General features: G+C 39.5%; 1 protein-coding gene across 1 annotated transcript; it reads right to left on the bottom strand.

Annotated features, from left to right (window-relative positions):
- Positions 1–675: 675 nt before the first annotated feature.
- On the bottom strand, positions 676–18,765 carry LOC109989541 (neuronal acetylcholine receptor subunit beta-2-like). The gene is made up of 8 exons (XM_020641323.3): positions 18,176–18,765; positions 13,842–13,987; positions 12,652–12,696; positions 12,445–12,554; positions 10,405–10,931; positions 7,501–7,976; positions 4,306–4,451; positions 676–4,030 (listed from the first exon to the last, which is right to left on the bottom strand). Exons 1-8 carry the CDS (start codon positions 18,219–18,221, stop codon positions 4,015–4,017), a joined length of 1,512 nt encoding a protein of 503 aa, XP_020496979.1. The 5' UTR covers positions 18,222–18,765; the 3' UTR covers positions 676–4,014.
- Positions 18,766–20,163: the final 1,398 nt, after the last annotated feature.

The raw sequence follows: 20,163 nt of genomic DNA, 5'->3' as shown, positions 1-20,163 counted from the left end.
ACCCCTGCTTCCGTGCAAAACATCGGGGAATTGCCTTGTACGGTCCTCAGCTGTTATTTTTGTAGGTAAATGTGCAACGTTTGTGTCGGACATGTCTGCATCTGCATATGTAAACAAGGAAGTAAGTTTGGTCAATGGTCACCAAACTTTGGTGAGGTATGGCTTGCTGTTTTCGCGGGGGGACTGCTATGATTGGTCAAATTTGCAGAAAGGTTGCGGTAATTGGACAAAATTGCAAGGTCACCCAGAATTCGTGGGGATTGGTTGAATTTGCGTTAATTGTTGCGATCATGACATCGCAACTTCCTGGAGGGACTGGCTAACAGGCGTTAGCGTCTTTTTCTGCCAGGAATTTCCAAGATACCAATTTCTTCTGGAAGAAATCTCGGAATAAGTTGAAGAAACAGCCATAAATGTCTGTAAATGGAGCCCTAGCTTCAGTGGGAGTGGACTGTGGTGCTGTGCATTCTGGGAGTTGGTGTCTTTCATCCACATGAGCCAAAAAGACACTTTCTGCCTTGTCTCGGTCAAGAAGGCATTAGCTTCAAAATGTATTTCACATTTCTACTACATATATGACCCAATGTCAATACAGATTCATGTTTCAGCGGGTGAAGTATCCCTTTAAATACTTCCACAGTTGTTTTATGTAGAGCGTAGAGAACATAAAACACATCCAAGTAAGAGTCATATTTATTGTTGATTGGTATTACTACAATTATGATATGATAAGGTACATTAAGAAAATACCATATAACAAGCAGGTAGGCAAGGTAGGAAAAAGGAGTATAATATCAATTTTCCAAAATAAAAATGAAAGAAAAAAAATATTTACAACACTTCTGGGAGATTTCTGATGGAGATGTTTAACAAAGCTCTGGAGAAAAAAGTAGTAAAGTATAGAATCTTGATAATGCAGATATTGGCCATTATAATAAAGCAACATTCTTGGTACACTGGTAGGATGTCTTTAGGCCTGATGTATACTTGTTGTTTAACCTTGATAATGTTAAGCTGCATAAACAATAACATAATTGTATATATCCTTGACTACTGAATGTGCTACATCTGTTACTGGAGGATACCTCTCGAGGGCACACCAGAGAGCCCAGCCCATATGCTGAGCTCTCGGGCTACCTGATGTGCAGGAAACAACAGACATGCGGCATGTAGAAGGTTACGATTATAATAATTCTGAGATCATAATTAACACAATAGCAACATTAACAACCTCTGCACTCAGTTTCATGGACTGTAACCCCTTTTAACTGGTGACTTTAAGCCAAATATGTCCATAGATATCTCAGTTAAAGCAGCTGTTAAAGAATGAAAAGAGTCCTAGTAAATTCCTCTTTGTTTAGTTCTTCAACATAATTTATCATTTTAAAAGTAGATTGAAGGTGTTGGAGGAATATGCTTCAGGTTGTAGAGACTAATGACTTTGTGCTCTGTGACTCAGGACATGTTAAAGTGTGTTTGTAATTACTCTGTGTTTCATGTCTGTAACTTTTTGTTGTGCTGCTGCCCCTCTTGGCCAGGACACTCTGGTAAATGAGATTCTTAATCTCAATGAGGTTATCCTGGTTCAATCAATTTAAGATAAAAAGAAAATAATGTAATCAGATATGAATAGAAAGAAAATTCAACAATTACACATGCAGCCATGGACACATTCTGTTGAAAGGTCTCAGTTTACAGGGTGAACTGAGGCATCTATTTTAGTTTTGCTGATTTCCACATCGACTTGTAAAATGTAACTTATCTGTCCAAGCTATTTTGACATGGGAGTTTTTTTTTACGATGCAGTAACATGACACATTGTACACACTGAATAGTTGTGGACTTGGTCAAACAGTTTGTTTGCAAAACCTACTACCATTGTTTTTCCCACTGCCGTGTTAACTCTGTTACAATCCCCCCTGCCATCTTTACCCTATTGGTCATGTGCACACTTCATCTTGTGTCCGCGTTGCCTCAATTTTTTTTAGGATGTGCACAGCTGACGCAACAAACAGACACAGGGGACGCAAGGCAGTCACATGTGCATGTGTACGCAAAGTTAAAAGCATTAGAGTTAAGTCTGTAAAGAGCAATGAAGCAGCAGCAGCAAAGAAAAAAAAATGCTGGTATCGTCAATTTACTGGTTTGTGGTTATTAATCCTTTACAAGGAAGAAATTATCTGAAATTGCCTTTTATGGTTTGTTAGAATCTGTGCAAGAGGAAGTTGACTCCATGACAATGTCAACTTCAGAGGTTATAAAAATGATATCAAGATTGCCATGCCTATGATGAGGAGTAGCATCTGAATGCAGCCCAGGATCAGAAGCCCCTGGTCTGACTGAAGTGACTTATATTACCAAAAAAAATGTCTTGATAACTTGTTTTTGGAAACAAACCAGATGCCAATTCTTAAAATGAGCTTATAAAATGAAATAAAAAGTCAGATGCTAAATAGGGTTGTATTGCTTACTAAGAATGTGTAAAGTTTTGCTTAGCTGCATGAAGTGTGATTTGTATCAAAAAATAAACCTGCCGTTTGTTTGGATCATTTTTTCATACAAATATTGAACGATACTTCTTCTAAATATAATGAATCATTGTATAGTAAAATCAACATAAACAGCAAACAAATACCATTACATCAAACATTTCATTAAAATGTCCATTTCCTAATGCCTTTTTTTTATATACATATAAATATACATTTACAGCATTCCTATAATATTTATAGAAAAACAAGATACAATTATTTAAAAATAAAGGAACAAAAAAATAGGGCAGACTAGTATTATGTGCACATACATATAGGGTATACATATTAACCCTAATCTTAAACACATTTATATTAGCCTGAGAAAAGAAAACTATTTTCACCTTACTGTATCAGCGATTTTAGACTTAAAAACTTAAACCACAATGCGTTACATAAAACATCCGGTTAGTTTTATATGGAGCTATTAATGTGGCAAAACTATTTGAATATGTGTAAACAGATCCACAAACGCACACACTGATCAACAAATGTGTAAAAAGATCCACAAATGCGTAAACTAATCTGCAAATATGCAGACCAATCTCGAAATATTTACTTATTTATTAATGGCAGTGAACTTTTTCAGCTGTAAATCCTGAAAATACACACAAATGATCGCTTACAACTGAGGCGGACCTCTCCATTGGCTGTCATTTTACACGTGACTTTTGCAACACTCCTGCCGTGCAAGATCCGCAAATGCGTACACATATCTTCAAATTTGTGTCTGACGATCTGCAAACATATTAGTGGGGTTTGTTACCCTGAGCCCAGGCTCACAGGCTGCCAGGCTGCGTGCCCGCACTGTACAGGAAACAAATTTCAAAAACACAAACTATAATGGACCCTCCGTCGTAGCCTCCTCAGTAAAACTGCACCCACGACAGCTATCCAGCTCAGTAATGTCTGTCTTGAACTCACTGGGTGCTACCGCGGACTACCAGCGCCCCGGATATTTAAACATTTGTGGATCTGTGTATGCATATTCAAATAGTTTTGCCACAATAATAGCTCCATAGTCTTACCTCGGGATTGTAAAGATGTGTTGTAGATGAGCATTGAAGCACCTTCGATGTGTAGCTGTCATTCTTAAACATGAAGATCAAATAGAAAGTGTCAGAATGCTAAAGTTAGCTGTGCTCTGAGTGTAGATAATGGGTTATCAAATGTGTTTTACCTTAAATGTTCCCCAAAGTCTCTTTTAAAGGATTTTTAAATCCGTTATCTTTGTTACTTCTTATTAATTAATTTCTTTATAAGTCACATCAGGGCTGCTCTGTATTGGTGATGACAGCAAAACATGAATTTGAAGCCTAGCCCATGAGAAAATAAAAGCCATGCAGAAAATAAATTAGTTGTTTTTTTTCTTGTTCAGTGTCCATGACTGTTGTTACTGGATGTGTTGATAGGGCTCATTCCATATAATTTCCAACCAGCAAAGACATTAATTTGGCTGTGATCATCCTCATGTCACAAAAGACTAGAAGTCTCCATACCTATGTCAAGAAAAAAGATAAATTAAAACAAAAATTAATGACCTCTGAATTTGTTAATATCTTTTTATTCCTGCTTTGCAATAAAAAAAATCTGCAGATAAGCTAGGCTTTTGTTGTAAAGCAGCAATAGGTGAATGCATTTGAAGACACATGTTTTAGTGGCTGTTAAATCTCAGGTATATAACCAAAGGTTTATTCGTAAGACATTTGAAAGACTTATTTGAAAGTGTGTGCATTATACTTAATCTGTATTCCAGAGTATGTATTGCACTTACTCTGTGTCATCAGCAATGGGGGTGTTATAGCTTTGAAACAGCGGCTGCAAGAACAGCCCCAGAGTTCCCACCACACAGACCAGAATGAAGATCCACAGGAAAAGACGGTCAATCACCATGGCAACGTACTTCCAGTCTTGTATTACCTGAAATCAAACAAACAAGTTTAGATGAGGACCACATCTGACTGGAGTATCTATAATACTCACTCCATAAGTTTGTGTGGTCATTGGCTAATAAACCTGAACATTACCACCAACATAACATCAAGTATGTAATGGGCTCTCTGGAGAACGGTCCAGAGCAGTTTTGGGGGGTTTGTACCTTGCTCAAGGGCACCTCAGCAGTGTTCAGGAGGTGGACCACTCCAGCTACCAGGCCAATTTCCGGACTTGGTCCGACTTGAAGCGGCGACCCTCTGGTTCCCAACCCAAGTCCCTACAGACTGAGCTACTGCCGCCCAGATAGCATGTTTACTGAGATTCATTATTATTATTAAATACTGTAAAATGTGTTGTATGAGATTCACCTAGTAAATGGTGAGATCAATATATAAGAGTATAAAATGCAGAGACAGCTGTCATCATCACAAGTGCTGCAGACACCATCACAGATTGTAAGTGAGTCATCGCCTCTCAACCGGAAGGTCGAGGGTTCAATCCCCAGCTGGGCAACATGTGCCATGTGTCCTTGGGCAAGACACTTAACCTTGAATTGCTCCTGCTGCTTCGGTGGCGGTGTATGAATGGGATTAGTTACTTCTGATGGATGATACTACATAGCAACTACTGCCATCAGTGTGTGAATGGGTGTCAATGTGTAGGTGTGACATGTGGTGTAAAAGTGCTTTGAGTAGTCGGAAGACTAGAAAAGCGCTATACAAGCTCAAGTCCATTTACCATATTAAAAATTTGCCTCCATTCATTGCTCAAGTCAAGTCAAAGAACGTTATCGGTTCCTGGGGGGAACCTGCTGCAATTGTTTTCTACATTAACATTGTACCTCTGTAATTTGTTTGTTGTTTGTAGCTGTGGATTCCTTTTGTTTTTTTGCACATTAAAATGAAGCTTTTTACTTTGTACTATTGTATGATGACAATAAAAACAATAAAAAAAAATACTTTCAGGGCCCGCTCACTAACAGACATTGCCTTTCTGAAGGAAACTCGCAGTTTATTCAGCTCAGCATATTTCTTTTCAAAGAGAGATTTGTTCTTTGTGAGTTGTCTCAAAATGTATTTTAAACTTATGCTGGTGAATCTGTATTTAAGGAAACGGTCTTCATATTTTCTCTCTCTTTTTTAACTGGTAACTTGGAATTTCCCAACTTCTGATAGTGCACATACATATAGTCATTCCTGTCATTCCCTGTCTGTCTAACCTTCATGTTTCTCTCCCGTCTGTGTTCTGTGTGAGTGTGGTGGGCGTGGTTTTGTTTTCACAAGCGGCGCCATGTTAAATTCGTTTGTGATCAAGGGTCCCTCTACAAAGACTCCTCTCTGCCTCACCTCGCCGCCAGATTGTTTCACCAGCTTGTGAGGTATCTTAAGAGATACATGGTCCTTGTTGTCGTAGCTTTTGTAGCTATCCCTGTTTTTTGTCTTTGCTCATCAGATCGCCTTTGTGTTTCTTCATTCACTGCCTGCCTCCGGCTCGCTCACCTGTGCACTTTTGGACACCGCACTGGGATTCTGCCACATAGGAACTCAGGACCTTGCACTACCCCTTCCCTTTGCACAATTTTTGAGTCACGTTTTGGAATAAATCCCTTTGTACAATTTACCTGCCTGTCTGAGTCGTGCTTTTGGGTCCATATTTAGAACTAGCCACAACAAAAATCATATAGCCTACACATTGAAGGCAGTGTGTTTCAACATGTAAATAAAAGTGCACACATACTGTAAAGTGCACACATACTGGAAAGTGACATGTATTTTGCTCAACTTTGGTATAATATGTATATGGAGACAAGGGAATAAACATTTGTGTTACACTGTTGTAATGACTGTTTTGACTGAATGTGAGATTTAGAACTTGGGATGTGGTAAAGCCTGGTTTACACGTCAGCACTAAACCTGTGCGGTAGCTATGTTGTAGTGGCCTAGGCTATCGTGAGCATGACATACTCGTGAGTTTGTGTGTCTGCGTATCTCTGCAACACTACGTCTACAAATGCTAGTTGGCTGTCCGATTTCTATGCTCGGTATATCGCCAGTTCTTGTTTCCGAAATTCTCTGAATGTTTGTGTACAGGAAACCATGTAAATACAGCTATTGTGTTAATTATGGCATATTAACGAAGAAGTTTATTGCCAATGTGTACATAAATGTGCACTGACCTAAATCATTTATTAAATAAATGTATTAATTTCCTATGCATATCCCATTGTTTCTCCCTGGTTTAACTTTGTCATCATTAAAGGGATACTTCACTCGTTGAAACATGAATCTGTATTGACATTGGGTCATATATGTAGTAGAAATGTGAGATAAATTTTGAAGTTGGTGCCTTCTTGACTGAGAAAAGGCAGAAAGTGTATTTTTGGCTCATGTGGATGAAAGACACCAAATCCCAGAATGAAGAGCACCGCAGGCCACTCCCACTGAAGCTAGGGTGCTTTATTTACAGACATACGGCCGTTTCCTCAACTGACTCTGAGATTTTTCCCAGAAGGAATTAGCATCTTGGAAATTCTGGGCAGCAAACAGACTCTAAAACCTAAGTCATGCTTCATGCGGTCGGCGCTGCGATATTGTGCAATCGCGGAGGAGGGTCCATTGAGGGTCTGAGCGCCCAGCCAAGCTTTTGTAACAACGCCGAAGGGCCGTCCGCACTGCCACGTCCGCACTGCCACGTCTGCACTGCCACGTCCACGCTGGGTGGGTTGAAAACATGAGTAACCAATGATGTAGTTTCACCCCCTTTAACCAGAGCAGCCACCGATGACGCAAAATGAAGATTTTTGCATCATCGGAGGCTCTTTTTCAGAAAAGAAATACAGATCTTTCCCGTCTCAAGGGAAAATGAGGGCGGGATGCATGACCATTCAAAAATACATCCAGGTTTCTAATGATACAAAAGCTTAATGCAAATGGGTGGAAAGTATCCCTGTAATATGCTGAATCAGCTTTTGTAAGGCTTCCTTCATCCATTGAGCTTATCATTTTTAGTTTGTCACCTGACTTTATCTCCTCACCCCTTCATTATCATCTTCTGTCTTCATGTGTTCAGCAATGTATCTGACTCCATCCACTGCCTCCTCCAGATCTGCATCCCACTTAACTGCCAAATCCCTCTGGGAGTCTGGATACCCACAGTCATCATCTTGGATGTCACCGACCTTCCAGCGAAACGTGTTTGACAAGTCGTCAGACACATTGAAAGAGTCAGAGTCTGTTGGTATCCCACATAGTCTGTTGTTGGAGTACTGCTTCTTCACTGTTCCACTCTGGGAAATGCTTTTCTTGACTAACCTTTGAATGAGTCTACCATGGACATTGGAAGAGCCTGGACGCCTCATGAGGAGGATTATGGGCAGGCGAACTAAGAAGATCTGTTTGACCCAGTAAGGCATGTGGTGGGTGGATGGGGAGCGATGGTACACATTAAGGACACAGACTGTGGTTACAATTGAGAAAGTAACCAGCACCATGGCAAACATCAAGTATTTACCTTAGAGAATAAGAGAAAGAGAAAAAAAGATCAAATGTACCATTCTATTCCCATTCACTATGCAATGCTTACTGTCATAGTTCAGGAAATATAAGGGACTGGACCCAAAGTGCAGAACCCAAAACGGCAATCAAAAACTTACAATCAAAATCCAACAGGAGAAAACAACGAGCCACGAGGAATCACAAGGAGACACTGGTAAATTGACGATTGCCAACTAACAACTTGATCTGACACAGAAGGGAAGAAACACAGAGGGTGCGTTCGAATTGTCATTTTTGCTTAGGAAGGTTCCTAACTGAGTGAAATGACCCGGAAGCATTCAAGTGGCCATAATAAGAGCCGTTCAAATTCTCTAAAAGCTGAGTCAGGTGGGTCAATGCTTCCTTTATAACCTAATTTAGCAAAGGATATACTGGACCATCCTTTACCAAAGGAGATGAGATATGCCGCCCCACAATTCCTTGCGGCCGCAACATTTAAAGTGAGACGTGCATCCGACCGTTCACAAAAATGAACGATGATCGTAAAGGGACACAGATCATGTAAGGGACATTTTTAGCCAAATTATGTTTTATTCAATATATTTCATTCACTTAATAATGCTTTGTGCAGTTGTACATTTGTATGCCTTAAACATCATGTTTATGTACATCTTGCATTAATGTAAGTTTAATTAACTTCATACAATCATACTTAGGCTATTTTGGATGAATGTTGATTTATGAGTGGACAGGAAGGTGATGGTTTCACTTTTGTTACTCCTTGTAGCCTATATGCCTTTTATTTCCATTCCTAGTGGTGATTAGGACTATTTCACTGTTAAGAAGGCACAGGGTAAAGTTTTTTAGATGCGCTTTTCGTAGTCCATTTTCAGAACATTGTAGTTTCAACACGGCAGACCCACGTCATTAACCTCTGCTGGCCCATCGCATTTAATGACGTGGCCTAGTGGAAATGTGGTCGGATTGTCAGAGCAACGCGATGGCCTTTCCCTAAATCCTTTATGAATTCTACTATCATCTTTCCTTACCCCATGACATTTTCACCGGGGTTAAGGTAAAGTGAATAGTGAAAAGGGATAGGAGGGACAATCCGGATGCACCCTAAATAGACAGGGTAATCAAACACAGGTGAGACCAACAAGACACAGGTGAGGACAATCAGGGCAATCAGAACAAGAGGGAAACACACAGAGGCAGGAAGAAATACAGGCCTAGAGACACGACAAGAACTAAAACATAAATCAGGGAACAGTAATGCCACAGAGAACTTAAGAATTTAACAACAAAAATACACACTAGAACATATAGGGATACACAATTTAAAAATTACACAGTAAACACTTAAAACTAAACTGGGAAGCAAACACCAGCGAAAAAAGGAAAACTAAAGCAAGATAAAGAAATCTAAACTTTGAAATACAAAAATTAAACAGACCAAATCATGACAGCTTACTATGCTTCTACTTTGGCGCACTTCTAAATGCTGTTAAGTTGCTGTCAATAACACTAACAAGTTCTTCACATGTACTTGATCCTTGTTTTTCTTAGAATGATACAAATGAACTGGAAGTGTAAGTAGTCTGATTGAAAGTGGGGCCAGACTGATATAGGATTGTTGGGGCCAATACTGAAAAAATCTGATACCGATAAATTGGCCAATATCATTCTTTGATCTCTGTTCAATCTTTAGAGAAAGACAGATATACACATTTATTGTGATAATCCATCAAATGCAGCAATCAAACACTTGTGGAAAAGATATACAGTACAACGAAGACAAGATGGTCACTCACCAAATTGTCAAATGTCTCAGGGGTCCAGGTCTGACTCTACTCCAGACGCTACATCAGTGGTTCCCAAAGTGGGGGACCCCCTGAGACACTGAGAGGGGAGTCGTGAGATGCCTTGAAACATCACATCTCACATGTCCTGAGATATCAGATATCACTTTGCTCACATGTCCTGAGATATCAGGACATGTGAGCAAAGCAACTGGTGCATTCAAGCTTAAAACCCACCTCAGCTCCAGCCTGTTGTTAAGTTGACTGAAAGTCTTATTTTCTTTGCTTGCAGTAGTTATATCTCATCTTAAAATCTTAGTTTTTCACTTTCAGATCCTTTTTTGTTTTTCATAAGAGTTTGCCAAGTTTTTTGTTCACTTAACTCTTAGAGACAACTCTTTTAAGGCAAAATCTGAGTAAAGGAATTGCTTAAGAACAAAAAGGTTTTTGATTAATATATCAAAGATTATGAGATTTCACTATATTAGAAATATGCTTGAGAGAATGGCCTTCCATATTTTCCTAAGTCTCCACAGTTTTACACTGACACACACACACACACACACTCCCACCACCCTACCCCCCCCCCCCCCCCACACACACACACACACACACACACACATAAATAAATATATGACTTACCTATAAGTGGCACTGCAAAAGAGGAGGGTGGCACTATCTTTGATATCAGCAGCAAAAACACAGTTAGGGCAAGGAGCACTGAGATACACAATGTCATCTTCTCCCTGCAATCTGATGGTAGGTAGAACCCAAGTATAGCCAGAGAAGTGATAAGCATACATGGGATGATCATGTTAAGGGTGTAGAATAGTGGCTTCCTCTGGATCACAAAATCATAGGTAATATCTAAGTAGGTGATGTCATTGGGGTCCTCGTTTTTACGCGCTGGGAGCGAGACAATGTCCCACTCTCCACTTGGCGTGAAGTCATCACGGCTTGCAAAATCACTCGTGAGGATTAGATCCACTTCTGTGTGGTCATAGGTCCAAGAGCGGAATTTAAGAGTACAATTCTGTTTGTCGAAGGGGAAGTTCTCGACCGCAATGGCACATGCTGACTTGTAGATGGCTGGAGGAAGCCAGAAAATGTCTCCTGTGTTGGATACCACAGCATTGCAATAGAAGGAAACCTCGTACACACCATCAGCACTGCAAATGTTTTTTAGAAAAGATTTAAGATTAGTGAGTCGTATTCAGAGTAACAATTAAACATGACATTTTTAGCTCACTTAAGTATGTATATAAAAAGCTCTTCCTTATAACTACATGAGGTGACAATAAATTCAGCCAATGCTTCAGCACGGTCTTTCCCCTGTTATATAGCATGTTCTCATTTCCTCTGCAATTAACAAAGTTGCACTAATTACTGCTGAATTCCACCGGATACATGTTCGGTCCGTCTCCGCTCTGCAACAGCAGCAGAGCTGATAGGTTTCACTTTGCCGTGTGTGCTTCCACTGGCTGCGCCTCAGCTCTGTTTCAGTTCGGTAATCCAGAGCCCTCTGTTGCAAATACGCAAGGCATCCATTTTAGCTGGAGCAGGGCGCATTAATTTGCAGACAGAGCTGACAGAGCAGGACAGGAAGTCACACACCGAAACAACATTAAAACATCTGGTTAATTTTGAGAATAAAACATTATATTTTAATGCTAGATCATATTTCACTGTACCACATCAACAAAACGTCATGATTACGTCATGATTACCTCTGTGTTAGGGTAATGTCAGCTGCATGAATGTATATGGAAGGAAGAATGTCTAGCTCAAGTCCATTTAACAATATCGGTGCATATGCTGATACAACTAGATTTTTAAAAAAATTTGGACAGTAAGCTAACAGATTGCAAGCTTTTGTGCCTCAATCAAGTGTGCTAACTCTGATGCAAGCTCTTTATAATACACAGAAACACATACACTTACATTTATTATGATCCTTAAACATAACACTGTGCCATCGATAATCAAGCCCAAAGATAGGCTATTTATATAGTATGTCCAGTGTCCATTAGGCACACAATAGAGAACTATGGATTCCAGCAGCAGAAATTAGTAAATAAATGATTCAGTGGATATAAATTCAATCTGCAATCAATATATTTATACAGTGTTGTGTATGCTTGGGGGCAAAATGAAAGGAGAGAGGTTACATGAGCTGGCCAGAGCCTGGTCCAGCTTGGAAAAGGAAAGTGCAAATAGTAATATGCTTACCTGCAGGCACACTAGTTCTTACAGGGAATGAGAGCTGACGCTCTGATTGGTTTGATTCATGTTACGGCAAAACCACACCTACGTTGGACTCACTGACGTCCTGGTCGTGTGTTGCTTAACAAGCAAATTAAGTAGGACACACCCTTACACTTCATGTGCTTTAGACCATGCGCTTTGAATTATTCAAATCTGGCCCAAAACCTTTTACACACACACACACACACACACACACACACACACACACACACACACACACACACACACACACACACACACACACACACACACACACACACACGTTGGTATCACATTGAATTGATACCAAAGTTTCCATAAATATCCACCACAAACCAATGTATATACACTTTATCTATACACAGTATGAGAGAACCGACATCTAAGTCTTATAAACAAATTCATGTTAGTGGTATGAAATACAGTACAAGTGCTTACTTGTTGTAGAGCACTATATCAGGAAGCCAGATGTTTTTGGATGGTATTCTTAGTTTCTTGATTCCGTCGTACTTGTCTGGGTCCCATCTCAACCGATAGTCATTCCACTCCTGCAGAGTGAGCTTTTATCTATTTCCTTACTCACAACACTCACATACTGTATATCAAATGCTGTGTGAGCACTCAGCAGTAAAGATTTCAGCTTACCTGAAAAAGCCACAAGTTGGTAGTCATTATCTGTTCTCTCTCATTCTGCAGAAAACAATAAAAAAAAATCAATTAAATGTTGACCTTAAAAGCTCCACGACCAGAAACGTGGTAAAACTAGGATAAATATTGGAGACGCTTTTAAAAAATGGAGAGAGGTTAGAGCGCTGTGTGCACATCAGCTGTAGGGAGGAGGGGGTGGGGGAGACAGCTCTCTTCAATGTTTTGAATTGTAACTGCAGTACCCATTTTAAACGCTAAGTGTCAGAGTTATATATTGACCATTAATTATTATTGGCAGCAATTATAAGAAATTGTTAAATTCTTTAAACAAGGTTTTTCTTAACAGATCCAAAAATGTAGGTGATTAAATGCTTGCAGAAGTTTACAATCACCTTGTCAATAAAGTGAACAAAACCAGAAACATCTCTCTCACCCTGAACCTCTTCTTTCACTGATGGGAAGTGTGCACAGTCTCCCTGCAGGAAACTCAAGGTGTTTAAGGAATTAAACACCTTGAGTTTCCACTGGAAGGATTTGACAGCAGTCATCAGATCACAAACTGTAATGTACTTTCCCTGTAGCTTTAATTTCAGCTTATTCCGGTGTGAATTGATGCCAACCAAAAATGCCACAACATCCATTATCTTCTCATCTTCTAAAACGGGGGAAAAGGTTGCTTTCTGGCTCTTCATTTGTGTGGAGCCTGGGTTGAACATCTATCTTAAAATAACAGGTAACTACTAAAAGACTGAAACATATTACCAAAGTTAAAGCACAGTTTATTATTATTATTTCTCTAAATGTGAATAAAAAGAGACTTTTAAAAATTGTTTAATGGCTAATTGTGGAGAAATGTTGCTATTGTTTGTATTGTGTGCAACTTTACAATCGGCGCTCCATAGTACACAGCCCTTACAGGAGGAACATAGTGACTATCGAGCAAACGATAAAGACCTATATTTAATGTCAAGTCCTGATCGGGAACAAGTAGAGACAATGCATTGTTACAAAGATACAAAGATATGTTTATACTAAACTTGATTCAGCATGTGTCCTATTATTCAGCTAAATAAATTAAACATGACTTCAAACATTTTGTCACAATAATTTCGTGTGAGCACCAAAGATTTTCCGATACATAGTAATCTGTATTTGTGACTGTGTCCAAAAGTATTTATCATACTTACTACGCTGATGAGCTGAGACAGAGACACCTGTATTGAAATGGTGACCTGTTGGCTCTTATTGACTGCTGGTCTGATCAATTTATTGTAGCGCTCTGGACCCAATAGGTAGTTCACCAGCCGCTCCTCTGCATTCTCTGCTCTGATGCCTATAGACAATTTGCAAAACAGGAAGTGAAATAAGTGTTGTTAACCCCAGGATTCATCTCCATAACAAACATGAAATGCAGATACACTACCATGTGTACTCAGCTTAAAGTAGGAATGTGTAGGAATTACGTATTACATTTGTAGTAGGAAACTGTTGTTACATCTGTGGAAATTTCAGTACATTTGTGGGGAATTCATTACGTTTGAGGGATTTTAACATTAAAAATTGCAAATCAGTATAACAGTTATTATTTATAGGCTGTTTTTACATAGGCTGGTGACAGTATGCTTTATGTACTATTAGATTGACTTTGAAACTGCTATTTTAAGATGCATGCTTTTCCCAAGAAAAACATCCAGTATCAAGTGTACAATTTCCAAAAATTGTTGCAAAAACCAGGAGAAAATTTTAACAGTTATCACACCAGGCTAAGAATGTTAGCCAAAGTCGTGAGTATGCAAATGTTGAAGCAGAAATTAAAATGCAAATCATACAAAGCTGTGCATCATCCGGGCTCCAAAGGAAAGCACTATGGGGCCTGAATTAAGTCTAGATGAGATTCTTGATCACAGAAGAGTACTTTAACCGACTCAAATTCAAGTCTGCATAGAAAGAGCTACTGTCAACATGTTGGATCAAGGAATGTGGAGAAACATTCAAACAACAGAAAATGTTCCAAAAAACAACGTTTGGACAACCACTTGAGGAACTATGGCGGTAAATATCTCTATGATGGTGAATTTCCTGCTAGAGGCAAACAATACAGAGACTGTGGTAAAAAAAAAAAAATCATTTTATAAGGTAGTGCTGTTCAAAACTAAAGATAGTTATACAAGACAACCACAAAACCTGCTACTGGATGCTTTGAATTTCCCTCGGGATCAATAAAGTATTCATCCGACCACCCACCCACCTACCTACCTACCTACCTACCTACCAACCTACCCACCCACCTACCTACCCACCTACCTACCTACCTACCTACCCACCTACCTACCCACCTACCTACCCACCCACCTACCCACCCACCTACCTACCCACCCACCCACCTACCTACCCACCCACCTACCTACCTACCTACCTACCTACCAACCTACCCACCCACCTACCCACCCACCTACCTACCCACCTACCTACCTACCTACCTACCCACCTACCTACCCACCTACCTACCTACCCACCTACCTACCCACCTACCTACCCACCCACCTACCTACCCACCTACCTACCTACCTACCTACCCACCTACCTACCCACCTACCTACCCACCTACCTACCTACCTACCTACCTACCCACCTACCTATCAGATCTACATCTGATGGCAACAAAATGTTTGTTTTAATAGACTAAGGAGCCACAGCCAACAAATGAAACACATTTTGAGAAAACTAATTTGCCTTAACTCTGTCACCAATAACATGATCTACCCTTTCCGTTCCAAGGTTGTTCCAAAGTCAGAGGTGCTTTCAAGTGCACTGAAATAGTGACAGAAAAAGACTAACCGCACATTCTTTGAAATGAAAAGTGACAGATTTACTGTTCTCAGCTATGAGACATCCAAAGCACTGGGACTAATTAAAATAATCAGAGCAGTATTAACCATACCACAGTGTTGCACAGTTGCATATGAGCTGATGGTGAGTCATCTTGAACTGTTTGAAGAGATTGGAAAATTAGGGCGCACTCACACTAGCACAGCTGTCCTGTACCGTGCTTAAGCACAGACGGTATAATCACAATCAGACCAACCCACAAAAATACCTAGATACCTCTCATTTTCTTACTTGATTCTCAATTTCATGAAAACTAAAAGGAATCTCTTTTCTCAGCTTTTTACAAACAGTTATTGGATGCTACACTGCAGCTGCAATTGTCATCAGCTGGGCTGTTGTTTACTTACGCATTCCAAGAATGAAAACCAGCTTATACAACAAATTCACCACTGACTGGCAGTCATACCACATACAACTGTAGAACGCAGTATGCTGTACATACTGCAAAATAAGCACTGAGTGGCAGTCATACCGCATATTACTGTTGAATGCAGTATGCAAAAAAAGTGACCATCAGAATTAACTAATCCCATTCATACACTTTTGCCGCTGATGAAGCAACAGCAGCAGCTAGGGGTTGTTGTGTTCAGAGATTGAACTCCTAACCAGTTGACTCCCAATCCCTGAGACAAACCCGCCTTTTAGAGGCCTACATGGTCTATCACCCCAGTACATTGCTGAGCTCCCTTACACTCCCAATCAGCCTCTCATATTCAGACAAGCATTTGCATTACTGCACCACTAATGACTTCTTGTCTTGTTTATTTAGCTTTTGTATCTCTGACATTTGCATTTTTCTGCATAACTGTACTTGGGTTTTTTTTGTTGCTATGATTTTAACTGTCAGCCCTGTGCTTTTTATTATCATTTTGATCTAAAGCACCTTGTGACCAGTAGATGTCAATGGTGCTATAAAAATAGGCTTTAATAGTACTCTACTCTTGATGTTCCTCGAGCACTCCTCTTTTATTCTTCGGCAGCCAAAAACATTAAATGCGGCCTAAACACTCCTTCTGACAAAAAGTCTTCCATGTGTCAGTCCTTTTTCTCCCCTCACTCTCACACGCATGCCTCAGGGACTAGCAATCATCATTCTCTCTCTGCTAGGCCACACCCACTTTCTCACAGAAGCTCTACTGTGCAGCAGGATGCAGTCTGCTCCCTATCTGCTATTATATTAAAGCAGTTGAGACAGGTTGGTAGTGAACTGACCCCATCATGCATCAGACATCATACTGCTGTGTGCCAGAATAGTTATTCCCCTACAAGACAAAGTGTTACAGCTAGCCCATGAAGTACATCAAGGCATTGTTAAAATCCAGCTTTAACATTTATTCGAGCCATGGAAGACTCTAGAAAACTGATAATAGTCACTTATGTGATAACTGCCCACAAACTTAATCATTCACACAATGTAATACAGATCTGCAGCTTTTAATGTAAAAATCCAACTTTTTTAAGGAGGTGTTTGCACATCCAATTGTCTCTTCAGGTAGGTGCTTAGGGCGACAAACTATAGCTTGAAAATAAATCCTGCATAATTCTCTTGCTCAGCATCACCAGTTTAATAGAATAATCACAACGTTTCGGTCCCTCTGGACCTTTGTCGAGTGTGTTAATGTAAAAATCCCACAAATATTATACATAATTTCCTGCAAATGTTATAGTTATTTTTACATTTGTGGGAAGGTTAAACGTTTGAGCTTTCAAGATAATAATGACTTAATGTAATATGATAATGAAAATGATCTTTGTTGTCATTGTTGTTGATTCATTTACTCATAACCTGCCAACTAGTTCGAGTCAGCTCATTAGAAATATCACAGGTTTGGGCAGAGCTGGTCAAAACATGTCAAAGTAGCTCTCTAAATAATTTATTACAAAATGTTGCTTCTAACAAACATTAAAAGCAAACATCAAAAGTTCCATTTTCTATGGTTAAGTTTATGTTGTAACCTTCGGTCTGCCACAAGTTCCTTATTTCCTTTCAATATAAAAGCAGGTGTGTATTCAAACAGAAGTCAAGTACCCTTGGCTTAAGACAGTACAAAAATAAATAATTAAACTTTTTTTTTTTTTTTAAGAAACAACTTACATAAGGTGGGGAGGGTTTTTTCCCCAAGGTAAATTAACTTCTGGCATTGATTCTGAGTCACAAGAACTCTAACAATAAAAATGAAAGACTGGCCTTCCGGAAGGAAAAAAACATGCCATTATTCTTCAATAAAACCTGAAGACATTAACACATTATAAATAAAAAGTTGGTACTATATGAAAATTCGTAATTTATTGACGGTCCCTAAATCAGTGTCTGCTGTGAACTTAGCACCCATGTCTTTGTAACAACAGTGAAGCAAGGTGAACATTTTCTGAGTGTCCCCTTGAGGCTGTATCCAGGCTTTGTCCATTTATTATTGTTATTATGATTGGAAAAGTCGCTGGCTGCAGAGTGAATGTCGAATATCGATGTGAAAAACAAGTTAACCCTTACCTCGGATAGGCAGACAGCTCAAAATGACTTATTCGAAGTAAGCTGTAACATTGAACAAGTGGAAACGCTTTGTAAACAACAGCCTAGCCTTTATTTTTTATATATCACCTTCATGAGAAATTTAAAGAACAAAGAGCTCACTTGTAAGAGAGAGAGTGGAGAGAAGGAGAACAGTGGCGGTAATCATCTTCCTTATGCTTTCCGTGGACTGATTTGCGTCCCTCCTCCAATTTTGTCCTCCAAAAGACGAAGTGCATTGATTATGAAATACTAATGTTCTAATAAATCCCTGCTCTTCTCTTTTTTGGTTGCTGCTACACACCTACTCCGGCCGGCGTCCTGTTGCTGGAATATTGAGCATCGAGGTGGCAGAATTTCAGGAAAAGGTTAATCGAAAAAACTGATCACAGGTCGTAGAATATATTTAATTGGCAAAGACAATATCTTCCTCCTGATTGTATCTTCCGCTTGTTTGATTAGCTGGTATTCACTTTGCGTAGCCGCATCTGTCACAAATCCGATGAGGTCATTTTAACAAATCATATTCTGCTTTGATGAAGTCCAAAGTTTCTCCACCAGGTTTGTGTTGAAGCGTCTACAATTTCAGGTGCTCTGCAAAAGTTCATCGGAGTCCTAAATTGCTGTCAAAGCACAAAAGAAGCCCGAGATAGGTGCCAATAATAGTCCGTTACCCCCCCAAGAGAAAGGCAGGAATAGGAGAGGGAGGAGGCGGAGCAGAGAGGTGCGCAGAGTGTGCGCTTCTTCCTCCCTTCTCATAAACCAAAGATTCACATCACGGCTTTGACTCACAGGCTAGGTCTACCCTGGTGAAAAATATTTGTGCTAAGTATGTTAAATATTAGCATACTTTAGTACACTTTTGGCCGGACTAATGATCAGTACACCTCAAGTGTGTTAATGATTAGTGAAATTTAAGAACAACTTATTTTTATACTAAACTTAAGTTGTATTTAAATAGTAGGCTCTAAAAAGAGACTTTTAAGTGTAATTGATGTTTGTGTGTGCTAAAGTTGAACATCTTCAAGTGTATTTAGTCAAATTTAAGTATAAGCATATACTTAAATGCGCTTGATTGAGATTATAGCTTTGATGGTCTTGTTGCTTGCACAGGTGAGCATGTCATAAAGAATGGAATATAACAGACATATAATGAAGCCAGTCAGTTAAAGAGTAGCCGCCTATATGGGCAGCCTTTAACACACCTGTAACAAGGCCAGCATTATTTCAGGCCCTTCAATTATATTTTATCGTGTGTGCAAGAAATAATATCCAAGATAATCCTGCTTTCTATAAAATCACATAAGCTTTGTCATCTTACAAATCTCAAGACACTACATACCTGCACGCCACATCCAGCTGTATTTTGGGGGGCCCTATTTCCCAGACTTTCTTGTCAGGGTGGACTGTGCAAGGACCTCCTTTGTTAACATCAGGGCGGCAAGCTCCTGGGTAAAAATTATAATGCGAGATCGGTTAAGGCACAAGTAGGCCCTCTTTGGAACTGTCACTGTGCTTCCAGCCAGGGGGCGCTGTAAATGAGAGAGGGAGATAGAGCTTGAGAGAGACAGATAGACAGAGAAAGAGAGAGACAGGCAGGATAAGAGATTTAGTTAATCAAATAAAATATACTTGGAAAATCTCAACATAACTATGAGGCATGAATAGGCATTATCCACAAACAAAATAATGTGCCTAATTCAATCTTTCCTTTGGAAAAAACTGCTACTAGTCTGCATATATTTCTATGGAGCTGTATAACCAGTGGTGAGAGGCTCCCAATAACAGCAAAATACTTTAAATGAATGATGCGTGACACATGTATCCTATTTAATCTTGTCACTTTAATACTAACCATGGCAAACAACTTCATTCTAAATAAACATGAATGAACTAAGGCTGGTTCATTCATAAATACATTCATCCCTTAATTGTAATTTACCATTTCAATTTTACTGTCCACTGAAAGAGATGATGCCTGTGCCCCTGCATGGTCTCGCCCCCTACCTTAACGATGACAGTTACCATGGTGACATAATGATGATGATGAAGATTCAATGTTACTGCGTGCTGTAGCGTGTTTTGGAAGATTTCACATATTGCAGATGTGG

The sequence above is a fragment of the Labrus bergylta genome, chromosome 1 (genome assembly GCF_963930695.1).
Source record: "Labrus bergylta chromosome 1, fLabBer1.1, whole genome shotgun sequence".
Taxonomy (NCBI): Eukaryota; Metazoa; Chordata; class Actinopteri; order Labriformes; family Labridae; genus Labrus; species Labrus bergylta.
Note: the sequence above shows the minus strand (reverse complement) of the source record. Positions and strands in the feature narration are given on the sequence as shown.